Consider the following 16,243-nt stretch of genomic DNA (forward strand, 5'->3'; position numbering starts at 1 on the left):
GTACTCCAGAAACCCTTTCCACTTTGTGTCTATCACTTGGCCCACATGGGACTGGCAGAGATGGTCTCCAGCTCCTGAAAAGGAAGGTGGTGCTTTAAGCAGCAACAGCAAAAGGCAGCTCAGATCTGGTTTTGGATTCCAGTCAGTATCTTGTCAAAAGCACCCTGGCATGTTTAACACCTCCAAACCTGCAACATGCTGGTTTTGTCTGGTGATTTATTCAGCCAGTGGGTCCTGACTCCACTATGCCAGGGAGATGTGTTTCATTGCTATCTTTTGAAATGAGGAGATTTTTTGAGAGCACATGCTGACGGGTGTCCCAAAATTCACAGGTTCAGCTCCTGTTTTAGTCTGAAAAGCAGTCCTGTGTGGAAATCAGCTGTGCAGTTGAGGGGGTTTCTCAGATATCAGTGAGCCCTTAGGAAACAGCCACTGCACCCCTCTTTACAGTCTGTGACCTCTGGAAAGTCAATGTCTCCTCTGTGGATCTTCCTCTCTGATGGCACTGAAAAAAATACAAGACTCCTCTTAATAACCACATCTGGTTTTAAAATACAAAGACTCTTCTTAATAACAGTAGGACATGGAGGTTCTGGAGCAAGTCCAGAGAAGGACAATGGAGGTGGGGAAGGGTCTGGAGCGCAAGTCTGATGAGGAGTAGATGAGGGAGCTGAGGGGAGCTCAGTCTGGAGAAAAGGAGGCTCAGAGACCTTACCACCCTCTACAACCACAGTCACGGCAGGGTGTAGCCAGGTCAGGCATTCTGCAATAGGACAACAGGACATAGTCTCTGAAATAAACAAGGCAGAAGACATCTCTCCTTTTTAATACCTTTATTAAAAGTGATCAGCTGAAGGTTGGGAGACCCGATGGACCCGCAGGTTCACCATCACAGCTCCCTGGAGAGACTCGGAAGAGGAGGCAAACGCAGCTCTGTCCATCAAGGGCAAAGCTGGAGACGCATCCTCACGAAAATAGGCAATGGTATATTACACGCAAATCCCCACTACGTGTTGGCAGCTTCGGGTCCTGGCTCTAACCAGCACCTTCTCAAGTTGTGGTGAGGGGCCATTAAGGTTTTCAGAGTCTCTGCTGGCTTCTCACCTCACCCCTGATGTCTAGAGACCACTTTGATCTCTGAATTCCATATTGGCTCGCTGGTTTAGGGGTTTATTAATTGCGTTTGGAATAGGGGCTTGCCCCATTGCATTTTGGCCCTAAACTTATCTGCATATCAACTCCTGGTTCCCTCCCCTCTACCATCTGGGGAGATGCCATCCTCCCACCTGGCCACAAGCAGGGTGATGCTGATATAATAGAGTGAATTCTCAACCATAGATGGCTAACGACCCGATTCTTAACAGGTGATTACAACAAGCGGCTAACAAAAGCACTCCTCTGCCAGAACTGGTTAAACTTGTAATTCTACAACTTTTGGAAAAAAAATGGGTAACCCTTTTTTTGTTCATAACAGTCTCCAGCTGCACCAGGAGAGATTTGAGTTGGACTAGGAAGAAATTTCTTCACGGCAAGGAGTGGTTAGACATTGTAAGAGGGTGCCCAGGGAGGTGGGGACATCACCTGAAGGTCTCTAAGGAAAGACTGGACATAACACTCGGTGCTCTGGTCTGGCTGAAGTCGTGGTGCCAGGTCGAACTCGATCATCTCCGAGATCTTCTCCAATCGTTTCTTGTTTTGGTTTTTGTGTTTTTGTGGGTTTTTGTTTGTTTGCTTGCTTGCTTGCTTGTTTGTTTGTTTTAAGAAGGCCGGAGCAGCATCCCTCGGCCGGTCCGAGGCAGCGGAAAGCCCATCCCACCTCAGCGCTGAGGGCGGTGCAGACCCCTCCCCCTCAGCGCCGCAGCAATGGCGGCCCGGGCCGGCGTGAGGCGGGCGAGGAGCGGCCCCGCCCCGCCCTCGCGCCCTGAAAGGCGGGAAAGGCGGCGCGCAGGCGCTTGGGGAGGCCGGAGCCATGGCGTCGTGCGTGTGGGAACGGGGTGTCCCGGCAGGGGGCTGAGGGGAGCGGGGATGTCTGTGGGCCCAGAGACCCTGCGAGGCTGAGGGGCGAACCCCCGCCTTGGGTGTCACTGGGCTTTCTGCGAGGAGCACTGGCGCCGGCGGTGGGTGGGGTGTCCTCGGGCAGCAGTGTGGACGTGCAGGGTGTCTGTGCTCGCAGAGGTTTAAGGGTGCATTAAGCTCCAGGGGTGCTGGCGGGTGAATACAGGGGTTGTTCGTGAACCTGCTGCCAGCAGTCAGGCTCTAAGTGGGAAAAAGCTAAAATTCCGTGTGATTACGAGCAGCTGTGGTACAAGTTGTCATCTGCTTGCTTGTGTTCCCCTTTAGTACAGAGGCGTCGAAGCAGGTGCAGCTTATGGAGGTGCTGAAGAAGGAGGTGAGGGCCATGCTGATCGCTGCCAAAGCGGGCCTGACGCCAGAGCAGCTGGAGGAGCAGTACATGGCCATGGTCTGCAAACCTCTCCCTCTGCGCGACCTGGGCTTCCAGTCCACCCTAGAGCTGGTGACACAAATGCCTGAAGTTGTCCAAATCTGTTCTTCTAAGAATGGTGCTTTAATCCTCAAAGGTGAGGTTTTGTTTCCAAATGGGTGGAGGAGTTGTTTGGAGCCTCATACTGGAGTGATGTTCAGATATTCAGATGTGCAGAACTGTATGTCACATATCTGTTAATCTGTTTCTCATACAACTCTGGGTAATTTTTTGTCTTTGATATTTCTTCTTGTATTTTGGTCTGTCGTTTAAGACTTTGGTGCTCTTCCCTCCTGAAAAAGTCACCCATGCTTCTAGTTATTTTTGTACACTTTTTTGCTCTGCACTGGGTTTAGAAATTGACATAGCATTTCCTTAGGTGTACACTAGAGCTAGTAAGTATCACTTTTTCCTGTAAATGCAAACTACAGCAGGATCCAAAACCAGGGATGGGGCCTTTCCAGAGAAGCTGTGAAGGTTTCTGTACCTGACTCCATAGGAAGCTTCGCCTGTATCAAAGAACCTTTTTATTTTCTTTTTCTTTGGGGAACACTTGTGGCAACAAATGGCAGTTGCCAAGAGTTGATTGGGAAGGGTGAAATGGTTGGGGGCTTTTTGAGTGCTACAGTAACACAAGAGAAAGTTGTTTAGAAGCTTGGAAAAGACCTGAGCTGTTCTCCAAGGGAGACCTTTGGGCAGGGGGTGCTCTGTAGTGAGAGTTTACTGTGATTCTGCTTTCCCAGCAAAACTCTCAGCAGCTTGGTTTTTGTTTGTGATCCTGCATCCAAAAATTTGACCTGCCTTCCTGCCTGGTCTGAATTTCTAGGGATGAGGGTGCAAACTGATTGCTGGCTTTTAAAAATAGTTCAGTCCAGTTCGCAAAGGGTGAGATTGCTGGAAATCAGCCATGGTTTAGTGTGATTGCTTTTGAAGGAGAAAACTGCTTCTGGAAGGGGTGTGGAGAAGAGGAAAGAAAGGAATGAAGAGGAGTTTAGCCAGTGTAGAGCTTTTAATGGTTCATTGTTCTGGTTGTCTGTTTATTTCTTTCTGTTGCAGCCATTGCAGATGACTCCACCAAAGGGATTGCCAAGCTGGTTGCCAGCCAGAAAGTAAAGACACGCAAGGCATCAAAGAAAACTGCTGCGAAGGCCAATTCTGCTTTTCCCACTAAGAACTATAAGAGTCCACAGAGTTTCCAGACTCTGAGTGCTGGGACCCCTGTCCTGCCAGCAATGGTGAAGGCTGAGCTGCAGGACCTGCTGAGCTCCTCACCACTTCTGCTGGCAGACTTGGACAAGGCCTTCCTCAGACGCTTTGGCCGGGTGTTCCAGTACAGGCAGTACGGATTTTTGTCCGTGTTTGAAGTCCTCAGGAGCATGTCTGATTCCATTGCTGTTGAGAAAACAAAGGCAGGTTCCTTGCTGGTCCTGAGGAAGTACTTGGCAAGCAAGATAGAACAGCAAGAGGTGCCTCAAATTGAGGCTGAGGAAGAAGAGATGCCTCAAAGTGAAGCTGAGGAGGAAGGGGAGCCTCAAGGTGAGGCTCGGGAAGAAAAGATGCCTCAAGGTGAGGCTCGGGAAGAAGAGCTGCTGCCAGGTGAGGTGGTGTGTTTAACTGAAAGCATATAGCTCTTCCAAGCTCTGTGGCCAAACTTCTGCCTTTCAAGTTTCTGTTGCTGCATTTCCAGTTGCTGCAGAAGTCCTGGTTCTCCTGGGCTTTGGCACAGAAGGGCTGTTGAGTGCTGCAGAAGCAGCTGTCACAAGGGAGTTGTCTTGGTAGCAGAGAATTTAACGGGAAGGTTTTTGGCAGTGTTTTGTGGTGTGAGGTGAAAGGAGGGCTGATTAGCCCATTCAGAGTATGGGCTTGCTGAATGTGTGTGTAGGACTGGAATTTCTAGTTGTTCCAGGTGATAGGTGAGAAAGGATCTTCTCAATGTCTGCTCTGCAGGCTGGTAAAGCTTTTGCCATACACTTTTTGAGACTGACGATTTAGCACTGGCCTGAAAGGCATGGCTACAGTGTTCCACAAAAGAGACAAGACTGCAGATAGCCTCATCATTCCCATAAAACCTGTTGGAAGAAGGTGGATAATCACATACAGTTCCTCCCAAATTCACAGCTTTTCCAGGGAAAATACATTTTAACATTATTCTAGCAATGGATTTTAACCTTTAGCTTGCTTACGAAAGCAAGTGATTCTTGATTTGTTTTAACTTACTGACACAGTGAATCCTCATTAATGTGGCTGTGAATGCTACAAGTATTGAGGAAAACAACACTAATGCTTTCAGACTTCCATTTTTTTATGTTTTCCTTTTCTGCTTAATATGCAACACTGTAGCAGTCCAACAAAGAATAACAGCCAAATTATTGTCTTTGCAGCAGCATGTGCAGCTGAGATGCTTTCTTTGGAACCCACCTGTGAGACAAAGAGCTGCTACCAGGCAGCAACTCTGATGGATTCAGAGCCAGTGCAAACACAAGCAGTAGATTTGGGTGATCACCTCAAACAGGTAAGTTGCTGGGGAAATGATATGTAGATTTTTCATGTCGGTTTCAAGGGGTGATACTCTTTTTACTGTTGAGTTTGCATTTTTTGAGGCACCACTGCCTCCAAACATTTTTGTACCTGTTTTAGATGTCTCTGGAGGCAAGCAGACTCATAGTGACCTGGTTGATAGCTTTATGTGCCATCCACAGTCAGTCCTTTTTTGGTCTTGAGGTCCAGCAGCTCATCCCAGGCCAGTTAGGAGTTATATTGCTCACTCACAAGAGTGGTGATACCTTTTGCTATAGTTACTTGTAACTGGACTTTGATAACTTTGTTGTGAGACCAGTTGTGTGAAATTTCCCCTGCTGCTGTTGACAGGGCTTCAGTGTCAACCAGTTTGACAGAGCTGGGGAATGTTCCTCAGTGACCTTGATTCCTGCAGTCTCAAGTCTGCTCTTTGGTAGGAAATGATCATTATTTTGTTTTGTTTAGCTGTGTGGTTTTAGAAGAGGCTGGAGAATAGCAGTGCAGAGGTTTTGAACTGCTAAATCTTTTTGGCAGAATTTGTCCCTCCTTTATTTTTTTATTTTGCGCACCTTTAGGCCTTCTTTTTCTCAGGAAAATCCTCCTGCTTAGAGTTGTTTACTCTGCCAAGATTGTCTTGTGGCTATACCCTGCTGTACAATTGGAGCTTGGAGGCAGGGAAAGAATCCCAAGGGTTCTTCCTGACTTTGGTGTTTTGTGTTCTAATGAGCTGGGAAGCCTGGAGCTATGAATTGGACTTTGTGTAGCACTTGAGAGATTTTTGGCAGCCTGTTCTGATCCTTTAAAGAGATTTTACTTTGGTGTGATGAGGTCCACAGGGAATTTCCCTGGGTCAAACCACAGGTCTCATTGTGTGAAGGCAGTGAAAGAGGGGATATGGTCTAGGTAGCCCCAGATTTTTGTTCCTAGGTATTGCAGAAGGAACCCTTTTAAAGATCCTAGCAAGACAAGACTTGCAAGATGTTTGTACAACTCCTGTTTGTTATGAAACACCAGGTGTGCTGTTTTGTTTTTAAAAAGCTCTAAAGAGGAGGAAAGCAGTTTAGAATGGGTTTGTTTGGGTGTACAGTGGATATTTGTTCATCAGGATGCTGCAAGGTAGAGGGGAAAGATGCAACCTGATCCCTGCCCTGCTGCCGGGTATCCTGGAAGTGTTTTCAGGGTCAGATGGGGCACAAGGGCTGAGTCCATCTGCTCAGTTCCAAGAAGGATAAAGACAGAGCTGCTTCTCTCAGGAGCTTTTTCTTGCTGCCATGACAGAAAGTGTCACCCACACCCCTCTTTGCAGCTGCCAGTCCAGCCTGGGGCAAGGAGTCAGCCTCTCTTGCAAGTCATACCTCTTATAAAGCCTGATTTTACACTGTGTACACTTGCTTTATCTCTTTATAGCTTTGTTGCATTTTGTGAGCTTCTTTTCAAGTGCACATCCCCTATGTCTTTCAAAGAAATGTCTGTTGTCACTAACAGTATGTGAGCTAGCATATAAAGCTCATGTGTGCCCCTAACAGTCTGACCTGAAGGGCTTTATCAGAGCAAAATTGTCCCTTAGAAATGCCACTACTCACAGGGACTACACAGAGGAAATTTGTGAAATTGTAAAGGGTTTTTAGAGGTGATGCTGCTGCTCAGGCCAGCATTCCCTCAGTTGCCCCTAGACTCAAGAATGTTAACTCACTGTTTAACTCAAATGTTTTAGTCAAAATTTCTAGCTCCAAAATATTGAAGGGCATTAGGCTTTACTCTGTCTGCAGAAGGACAGACCAGGGAAGTGGTCACAGCACCAAGCCTGCCAGAATTCAAGAAATATTTGGGCAATGCTCTCTGCCACATGGTGGGATTCTTGGGGTGGTCCTTTGCAGGTCTAGGAGCTGGACTTTGATGATCCTTGTGGGTGCCTTCTAACTCAGAATATTCTATGATTCTATGATCTGCACCTTTACAAAGTGATTAAGAGAGCCACTATTGCAAAACCCTATGGTTTGCAGTTGAAATAAGCAACAGGGAGTGTGCTGGAATATGAATTGCCCACACCCTGCCTGATGTATGTTGCAGTGATAGTTTGTACTGTGCTCACAATAAGTAGAATTGAAGTGGTTTTGACCTTAATCATTGGAGAAGTGCTGTCTGCTGGCACAAAAGAAAGCTCTTGAGGCAGAGAAAGTAGCTGATGTTGGATTAAGGCTCCCATCCATACTACTTCAAGTGAAATAATGTTTTCAGCAGTTAGAATAATGAAAAATTGAAAGTTGTGGGAACAGCTCACTTGTACAAATTTGTCTAAAGGGAGAAAAGAACAGAAATTGTAGATTTTGACTGCTTTTGTCTTTGGGAAGTAGCTCTATTGTGAAAGTGGGATGCATTCATGTCTTCTGTCACTTCAGAATCATTTTCAGATAGTTTTGCTGGTTCAATCATGTACTTTTTCATGGTCATGGAATATAGAAATAATACCTTTCCAGTAAAATCCAGCAAAGTGGTGGGTTGGGTTTGGGGTTTGATTTTATTTTGCTTTTTAGGCAATAGTCATTCACTACTTTTGTCTAAATATGTGACCTGACTTCAATTCCTCTGCTTTGTTCCTTGCAGGAATATGAGCAAGGTATTTTTGTTGCACCCTCTTAAAACTAGAGGGAAGAAAGAAAGTGAGTGTGAAAATGATTGTTTCTATCACAGGGAAAGTCTTCATCCAAGTTTGCCCAATTTGTTGTGATTCTCTGATACTCAGTAATTCACAAGTCCTCAGGAAAGCAGAACTATTTTTTAAATTAATGAAAAGACCAATTATGTGTGCTCAGTGCAGGATGAGACATCTGAGTGCTATCTCCCCGTTATCCCCTTGTAGCATCAAGGTTTTGAGCAGTTTACACGGACTCCAGAAATCCCTCCAGATGCTGTTCAGGACAGAAGCCTTTGCAGTTTGCCACCTCTGAAGAGAAGGTGCTTGGTGGGAGTCATTGTGGAATTCGTCGTCTCTCCTAGCCAGTTCTACATCCACGTCTGCAGCACAGAAGCATCCTATAAACTGCAGGATCTGATGTTTGAGATGAGGTGGGTGCATGCTGTGGCAGTGCAGTGGGTGTTTTTGCTGAGGGAGCAGGGCACCCAGCCCTTGGTGATGGCCACTGCTGGCTTCATGACTTGGTACAGAGATGCTGGTGCTGTCCTGAAACACTACTCAAAATGTGCATCCCTTTTAACTAACAAGCAATAAGTGTGGTCACCAGCAGTTCCTGTGGTTTGTCTGTGTCCTAGCAGTTCTGAACTTTGTAAGCCTGGAAGGGTTATGGAGAGGAGCTTGGAGGGTTCCTGTATCTTGTCTGTGCAGCTGTTGCTAATGTGCTCAGTTAAGGCTTTTACTTCCACCTCCAACACTGCACCTGGGCCAGTACTGCAGATCCTGGTTCATGAGAAATACTGATATGTCAAGGTAATGGTAAAAAAGTAATGATTAGGATGATTGTGTTTAGCCTCTGATTAATCCCCATTAGTTAACTTTGTTGGACTCCAAGAGTATCATTCAAATGTTGAAAGTTTGGGGTTGTAATTTGATTCCCATTTCAGTTTAAAGTGTGGCAGAACAGAGATGTAAAGGGTCTATTAAAACAACTCCTGAAAATTCATATCATGGGGACTTTAAAAAGTCAGGATTCTCTTGATGCTTCATATATTTCTCCTTGTTCATCTCCTGCATCCTCCTAAGGCTGGTTTCTCACTGTTATCTTTTACAGACACGTTTACTCACATAAAGTTGCTTCTGATAAATACATCATGCCTGAGTCTGCAGTGAGGCCTGGGCAGCTCTGCTGTGTCATGGTCTCCAAGTGGTGGTACCGTGTGATCATCCACCGTGTGATCAATGACCAGGAGGTGGAGGTGTTCTATGCAGACTATGGACACCTCCAAATTGTCCAGAAGTCTTGGCTGAGATTCCTCAAGTAAGTGAATTATCCATGGGCAGCAGAATTGCAGAACAGCTGAGGTTGGATTACGGTTCTGGAGGTCATCCTGTCCAAGCTCCCTGCTGCAGTAGGGCTGTCTAGAACAGGCTGCCTAGGACCATGCTGAGATGGTTTTTGAATGTTTCCAAGAATGACAGTTCCATGACCTCTCTGGGCCATTCCAGTGCTTGGTCACTCTCCTGGTAAAAATGACACTTTCCAGCTTGTTTACACTGTGCTGATGCTTGATGTTGTTCTTCCCCAAGTGCAGGACTTTGTTGAACTTTGTGAGGTTCCTGTCTGTTCATTTCTCTATCCTGTCAAGATCTGTCTGGATGGCAACCTGACCCTCTAGGGCACTCCTGCCAGTTTTGTGTCATCAGCAGACTGAGTGTAGACTCTCTCCCATCCCCCAGGTCAATAATGAAGACATTGAGCAATACTGGACCTAGCACTGGCCCCTGGGGTACACTGCTAAATCCTTTCCTGTATCTGCCTTCACTCTTCAGTCTTGTTGTCTGTCTGTCATCTCAGGGCAAGCTCCCTAATGCTCCTTCTTGGGCTGCATGAATGGATATACACATTCTCCTGTAGGCACATCCCCCAGGTAGCAATGTCAGAGGTCCTTTTTCTCTGCAGTTCAGCCCATTTTCCATATTCGTGTCTTCCCCCTCATTTGCCTCTCCTCATGCCTGGCTGTTGGCATTCTTTGGTTCAAAAGTCATGGTTCTCTGTCTGTAACGTTGTCTCCACGAGGGGTTTTGATGGGAAGGTACTTGAGCCAGGGAATGCATAAGGGACCAGTTGTTATTGCTGGTTTTGCTGTGCCCATTCTCTGGGTATGGAGTGTTTTCTGAAGTTGCTGTTGGGTTTTAGTCATGAGTGCACAATCCAATGTATGCTTCTGCATTCCTAAACTGGTAGTAAAACCCATAAGAGGAAGAAGTTCTGCTCTTCTGCTGATTGATCCCTGCTTTTGCTGTAATGGTTTTGCTTTGTATTTTAGGTGGCACTACTTGAAGCTGCCTGCTCAGGCCATCCCGTGTTCCTTGGCATGGGTAAAACCTGTGGAGGTAGGTGTCCACATGCACTTCTGTTTATTGACATATGTAGAGGAGTTACCAAGTAGAGGTTGTCTTTTTCTCCTGCCAAGGGCAAACATTTGGATGAGGTCAGGTCCTGTTGATATTTACAGCAGAATTAGTGCTGCTATGCTCAGCAGAGTGTGCTGGGTGAGTGTCTGCTGTACAGGCAATCACCCTTTCAGTGCTTTCCTTGTCATCAAAGCATTCTTGCTTATATTCCTGCAGAAACAGATTGCTACTGTGAAGCAACACAGTAAACTTATTCCTCTCCCTGCCAGTAGTTCCCCAAGGTCCTTCTGAAGCCTTGGTAGCTCCAACCCTCTGTTTTAAAAACTTATTCTGTAACAGAGCTTTAAGTGAGTTGGTTAGATGGCAGTTAGCACAGCCAGAGTTACAGAGGTCATAAGAAAGTTTCTCTGTGATGGGAAACTTCTTGGTCAAGAAGCCTGAGAAGTACAATCTCTGAAGGAAAGCCTGTGAGCAGAGTTGCTGCCTGTGTGTTTTTAAGGATGTTGCTTTAAAAAAAGTTATTTCCCTGGGTTTTGAGGCTTAATCATAGTTTTCTTTGTGGTGGCTTAGCAGTATCTTACTAACTTTTGATACTTTTAATGTTTGTAAAGTCTTGTGATTCTAGGAATTAAAAAAGAAAACCCAACAAACAACTGTATTTTAGGCAATTGGGATAAAATCACTGGTGAATGCCATGGAACTGTGTTTGGAAATGGTATTTAGGGTGAAAGGGCATTCCCAGTGTAATGAGAATTGCAGACTTTGGGGTAGTTTGGTTTAGTTTCATGCTGGGAAGCTTGTCTGCCTGACTTTGCTGTATTTGTCACTGGCCTGGCCTAGCTCAGTTGGTTTTTGACAAGTGCCCACCACAAGGAAAAGTCTCAGGTGGTGGATATTGGTCTGTTTGTGGTAATTTTAAATTGTTTCCTCTTCAGGGTACGTGGTCCAGTGCAGCAATTCTCCTGTTCAAGCATCTCTGTCGCTTCAAGGAGCTTGTGGGAATTGTGGATGAATACGTGGATGGTGTTCTGTACCTCTTCCTGTGTGACACATCCACCAAGGAGGATGTCTACTTCCACTCTGTCCTGAGGGATATGGGATATGCTGATGTCTGTGGGGAGAACATCCCTTCCCAGGTCAGGAGGGAGGAGAGTGCTGCTGAAAGGAAGGGGAAGGAAAGGATCCCTGCTTGGGTGCCTGTAAATGGGAAGATTCTTACCTTGAAGCCAGTGGTTTTGTGAAGAGCAAAACTGTTATTCCCTGCTTTCCTGTAGCTTTTCATTTTGTGACTGAATCCCAGAGTGTCTAACTCTATGTGGAGAGCTTGCTTTTTGGTTAAGGTGGAGTCTGATGGTACAGCAGAGATGTTCTGTTTAGCAGAACAAACTGTTTTCAGCCTGTCTTCTAGCAATGGATTAAAAGTTGATATGGAAATGGTTTTGGTTTACAAACTGTCATATTTTGCCAGTGAAATATACAGTGCTGGATGGCATAATCATGGTAATTGCCTATTGTCACACCAGTTATAAGCCAGATCATTTGTGCTTTGGGCTTATCTGTGGCCTTGTTTGCATGTCTCAGCCCAGTTCCAGTAAGAACTGTGTGGATTGTGCAAACCCTTGAAAAGGTACTGCCATGATTTTATATGTCAGCAGAAAGCTGAGTTTTACAGCCTGGAGTGCTTCTATGTTTTATTCAGCAGATGCAGAATGCATGTTCTGGCAGGATTAGATCCTGTCATGGTATCTTTGCGTGTGTAGACCAGATTTTGGGGGAGAGGGGTATTGCTGAGAAATTTTGCTGCTGGCAAAAGAGGAGTTGATTTTCTTAATAAGGCCGTTTCTGCAAGAATTTGGAGCTAATTCTTGGGTGTTGTGCACCTTCACCCATTTGCTGACCTGTTAGTGATTTGCTGCATCCTTTTATTCTTTGTGGTAGCAACAAAGTGAAGTTTTTTTACTGTTCTGGTTTGGTTTTTATTTGTTCTAGGAATTTGAGGAACTGAATCCTTCAGCTTTATATGTTCAGCCCAGTGGAAAGCTGGGGAATGCTGAAGTGGTGGAGCCAGACCTTCGCTTGCAGCAGGAATCTCGATATGCAGACAGGGAAACAGCAACATTGAAGCTGAATGGGGCTGAGCTGTGACCAGGTGAGAGTTTGGCACAGCTGTCATTCCATGAAATCAGCTCCAGGGCTCAGCAGATGTGTCTTGTTTTAGTCCCATGGAAATTTTCTGTGGAGTTGGTTTTCTGCTTTTATAAAAAGCAAGTAGAAACATAATATGAGAACTATTATTTATGTGGACCATAAATACCTTTCTAGCTGCCTGTTCTCTGATTCCTTTTCTGACTTCAGATTTCAGTTTGAGAACTCAGAGCAGTGCCAGGTTCTTGTGATCAGTTTGACTTGGCACTTCCATGGTTTTGCACCCCTGGGAGGCAGGAAGTGTGTGTTTTCCTCTTAGATCTCTGGGGTTTGGCAAGGGATGTGTAATAATTCAGGGTAGTAGTCTGTAAAAGGAGGCAAAGTCCACAAGTGCTAGTGGTGAATATTTGCAGTAAAGGGTCTTGCTCATCCTAAACTGACCTGAAAGGAAGTGATTTGCAGTCCTGGTTGTTGCTGGGGATAAGGTTCTGTACAACTACAGGTTTGTTAAAAAATAACTCTAAGGATGAATGTAAAGCATATGTGTGTGCTTTACACCTAGGGTTTCAGAGCATGTTCCAAGGGAAGCCCTTGGCTATTTAACAGTTTGATTAACTGCTGAACAGAGAGCTTAAGCAGGGAGTAAAACCCCAGGTCCTGAGTGCAGTCTAGGGTAGTACCATTAGAAACACCAGGAGCACTTGTCTACAGGTGATCTCTCCCCTTTTCTTTGCTATTTAAATTGTAGTATTTTCATGAGACATTTTACTACAGGGACCAAAACACCTTTCAAGCCAATGTTGAGGTGTTCAGCAGTGGGCCTGCTCTGGGGCTGTTTCTGACACTGCTCTGAAAGAGGAGTAAAAGCAAGTCTAATGCTAGTAACTTGTAAAGTACTCATTTTCTCTATTTTTTTTCCTAGCCAACTTATGTTTCTGTGCTAGAGAAACTCTGTGTAAGCTGTGTGTCTTGAATATTAATGTCCTTGCTCTGTCAGTTTATCAAATGAACTGAAAGACACAAACCATCCTGTTATTGTGTATGTTTGGAAGAAGGTAGTGTGGTTAAGACTGCATATCTTGAGTTTGTGTTTCTAGTGCAGTAATCTGGAGAGTTCCTTGCCTAGCTGACTAAAGCAAAATTCATAAATGTCAGACACAGGTGGTGGTTTGAAGACTAGAGAAATGTAAATGCATCCTGTCCCTCAGTGGGAATGGTGTGGGTGGCAAGAAGAACTAAAAATCATCTTACAGCCTTGTCCTAACACTCATATTTTTTCCTGCATGTTAAGCAGAGGTATTCAGTGGGTTGCTGGTATCAAGCTGAGTAGTTAGCTAATTGGGCTCTAGTGATGCCTGTCTTGGCATCCTGTCAGCACTGAATTCCTGCTGCCCAGCCATCCTTGCTGCTGCAGGAGTGCTTCACAGTCCCCTTGTGTTCTGACAACTGAAGCAGCCTAGAGAGCAAGTACCTAGTCTTTGAACAGCTGTGGTTGAATTGCTGCATGTCTGTCTAGTTTTCTCCTCCATACTGAACTAAAAAATACAAAGATCAGCTCTCATCTGTGGCTGAGACATGAGTGAGCATCCCTGAAATGTAAATTTAATTTGAACTCTTAAGCAAAAATGCAGAGGGGCTTCCTCTGACTCAGCTCCTGCCTCCTTGCAGAAACTCCCTCTGTCATTGCCGTCACTGGTTCTGCGTGGGGCTGCTGAGAGATGAGACAGCTGTTAATTCTTTGCTAAGATAGGGTGCCTTGTGTCTTGTAATAATCTATGGCTCCTTCCAGCTTGCTGTGGAGGAAAAGCTGCCCTTTGGCCAGGGGACTGGGGATTATTGTTGTGTAGCCTTGTTGTTCTGGTTTTTTAATTACCCATTTGCTGACCTTCCACTTCTTTGTAAATTTTGAGAGATAATTAAGATCAGGGCAGCTAATGAGCTGCGTGTGCACTAATTGCACCCTCTCTTTTTTTTTTTTACATACATTTGCAGACACCTCATTCTCCTGGAGAGTCCTCAGTGCCTGCTGTCTTAGTCAAGTCAGTGGAAGACCTTTACACCTCCTTTATTTACTCCAGGCAACCTGCAGAAATGAGATAAGATGACCCAGATCAGATAGAAAGTTTTTCCAGGAGGGCCCATTGTTGAACCATTCATGCCGTGCCCCCTTGACAGTATGAACAGATTCATCAGTCAAAATTGGCTGGCAGAAAGTTGAGCAGTCTGTTACTGTGCTGTGAGTTTTGCTGCCCCTCTTGGGTATCCTAAGGCTGGTGCTGCTGGGACAGATGGAAATGTTGGTGTTTCTGTGGGCTGGAGATGCCACAATAATAAACAGCTGGATGCAATGTATTGGGTTGACCTTTGAGCAGCAAAATGGATTTCTAGTTATTTAATGGGAGCAAAATGAATTGAGGGTTAGTTCTCTCATTGTTGGGTTTTGTTCTCTTTTCTAGACTTTCTGCTGCTTGCATGCAGAAATATTTGTTTCTCCTCTCCAGTGTTCATTTCATACTGAGTCTCCCAGTCTCTCAACCATAGCATTTTGTAAACCCTGTGAGTTCCCTGTGTGGTTGCTTTTATTCCATCTTCCGAATTATTTAAGAATTTCAACACCCATACAAGAGTTGCTCAGTTTACAAGGTGGATTAAGTGCCTTGCCAAAGGCAGTGGCTGTTTATGCCTTGGTACTTTGTCTCTAGAGTTCCCTAGACAAAACCTACTGAATTCACATCTGATATCCCACCTCTGGGGAAGTGGAGGTGGAGCAGCAGGAGGAGAGGGAGAGGGATCCTTGCATTATACCATGTCAGACTCATCAAACAGGTCTGCAGTGGCAAGTCTTCTTTCCATGACCTGGTGAGGTCCAGGCAGAAAGGATTTCAGTCTACACTGAAGCTCTTGGATTTGCTTGTGTAGCTTTGATCTTTCTTTTCTGTGTTCCTTTATGCAGAAATGATGAAGAAACATGAAGACCAACATCTTGTCAGGAAGTCTCATGGTTGGCCTCTGCCATGCTCTGGGCTCTGTGACCAAGGGCCACCTCAGGAACTGTGTGTCCCTCCTGCCCTGCTCTCTGCAGTGTTGGCAGCTGCATGATTGGCCACTTCCCATGCCTGCTTCAGTGGCTGCCCAACCTGAAAAGGAAGGTGTCATAGGAAGGGACAAGCTGGAGCTGCTGCCAAGGAAGGCTGTCTGGAGCAGCACAGGCTCTCTGTATGACCCTGCTGTCAGGGTTTTTTTGTTCAGAAACGTTTAAGCCCTTGAAAAAACCTGGAGTGTGATATCTCAGGTATGCCCAGCAGGTGTGATAAATGTTAGTTTTACTTTCAGGAGAGTAGTTTGTTTTTTGTTGTACCAGTGGTGTACTGAGTTACTGCTCTTTAATATAATGGTTCAGGAGAACATCCAAGTGTCACATTGTGTTATGTATCCTTTAAGTTTAAGAGAGGGAAATTGGCTGCCCATCCCTCCTTCCTTCAGTGCATGAGCTGTTTTGACATTGTGTGGGGATGTGATTTTGGTTTTTAATACAGTGGTTGCTCTACACACTCCTTGCTGTGAGGAGAGCTGAAGAAACCTCCTTCCCCAAGAAGATGCTGTGATTTTTTTGGATGTTGTGTGTACAAAGTGTCAGGAATCTCATCTTAAAGATATGGAATAAAATCTGTAAGGAATCCAGTGAGAGAGAGCCTGAAGCTTGACCGTGTTTGTGTAGCTCCTTGCCTGTGGCAAGTGATCCTAATGGGTGTTAATGCAGAGAAAAGCTGTGAAAACACAAGTGCCCTGGTTAGGAATGCTGGCATCCAGCTGCTTTTCTGGTACCTGGAGTGTTCCTCACCCTTTCAGGGGCTTCAAGGGCCATTTTGTGCCCACCTGCAACCATGCCAGAGGTATCTTCCTCTGCAAACCAAGAAAAGCTGAATTATACTAGCAGTAATACTGGAATGGATAAAAGCCCAGCATAAGACGTTTGTGGATTGGACTAATTGATCTTTAGAGCTCTCTTCCAACCCAAACCATTGTATTATTCTTTCACCTTTTTTTTC

At 45.4% G+C, this 16,243-nt stretch overlaps 1 protein-coding gene across 1 annotated transcript; it reads left to right on the top strand.

Moving 5' to 3' along the window:
• Positions 1-2,287: 2,287 nt before the first annotated feature.
• On the top strand, positions 2,288-15,896 carry TDRD5 (tudor domain containing 5; the record flags this gene model as incomplete). The annotated part of the gene is made up of 9 exons (XM_059854851.1): positions 2,288-2,579; positions 3,539-4,078; positions 4,864-4,994; positions 7,860-8,065; positions 8,746-8,952; positions 9,962-10,028; positions 10,985-11,185; positions 12,039-12,198; positions 15,148-15,896. Coding segments are annotated over 8 exons (1,800 nt in total), but the record flags the coding sequence as incomplete, so codon positions are not given.
• Between the last annotated feature and the right edge of the window lie 347 nt (positions 15,897-16,243).

This window comes from Haemorhous mexicanus, chromosome 9, assembly GCF_027477595.1.
Source record: "Haemorhous mexicanus isolate bHaeMex1 chromosome 9, bHaeMex1.pri, whole genome shotgun sequence".
Classification (NCBI taxonomy): Eukaryota; Metazoa; Chordata; class Aves; order Passeriformes; family Fringillidae; genus Haemorhous; species Haemorhous mexicanus.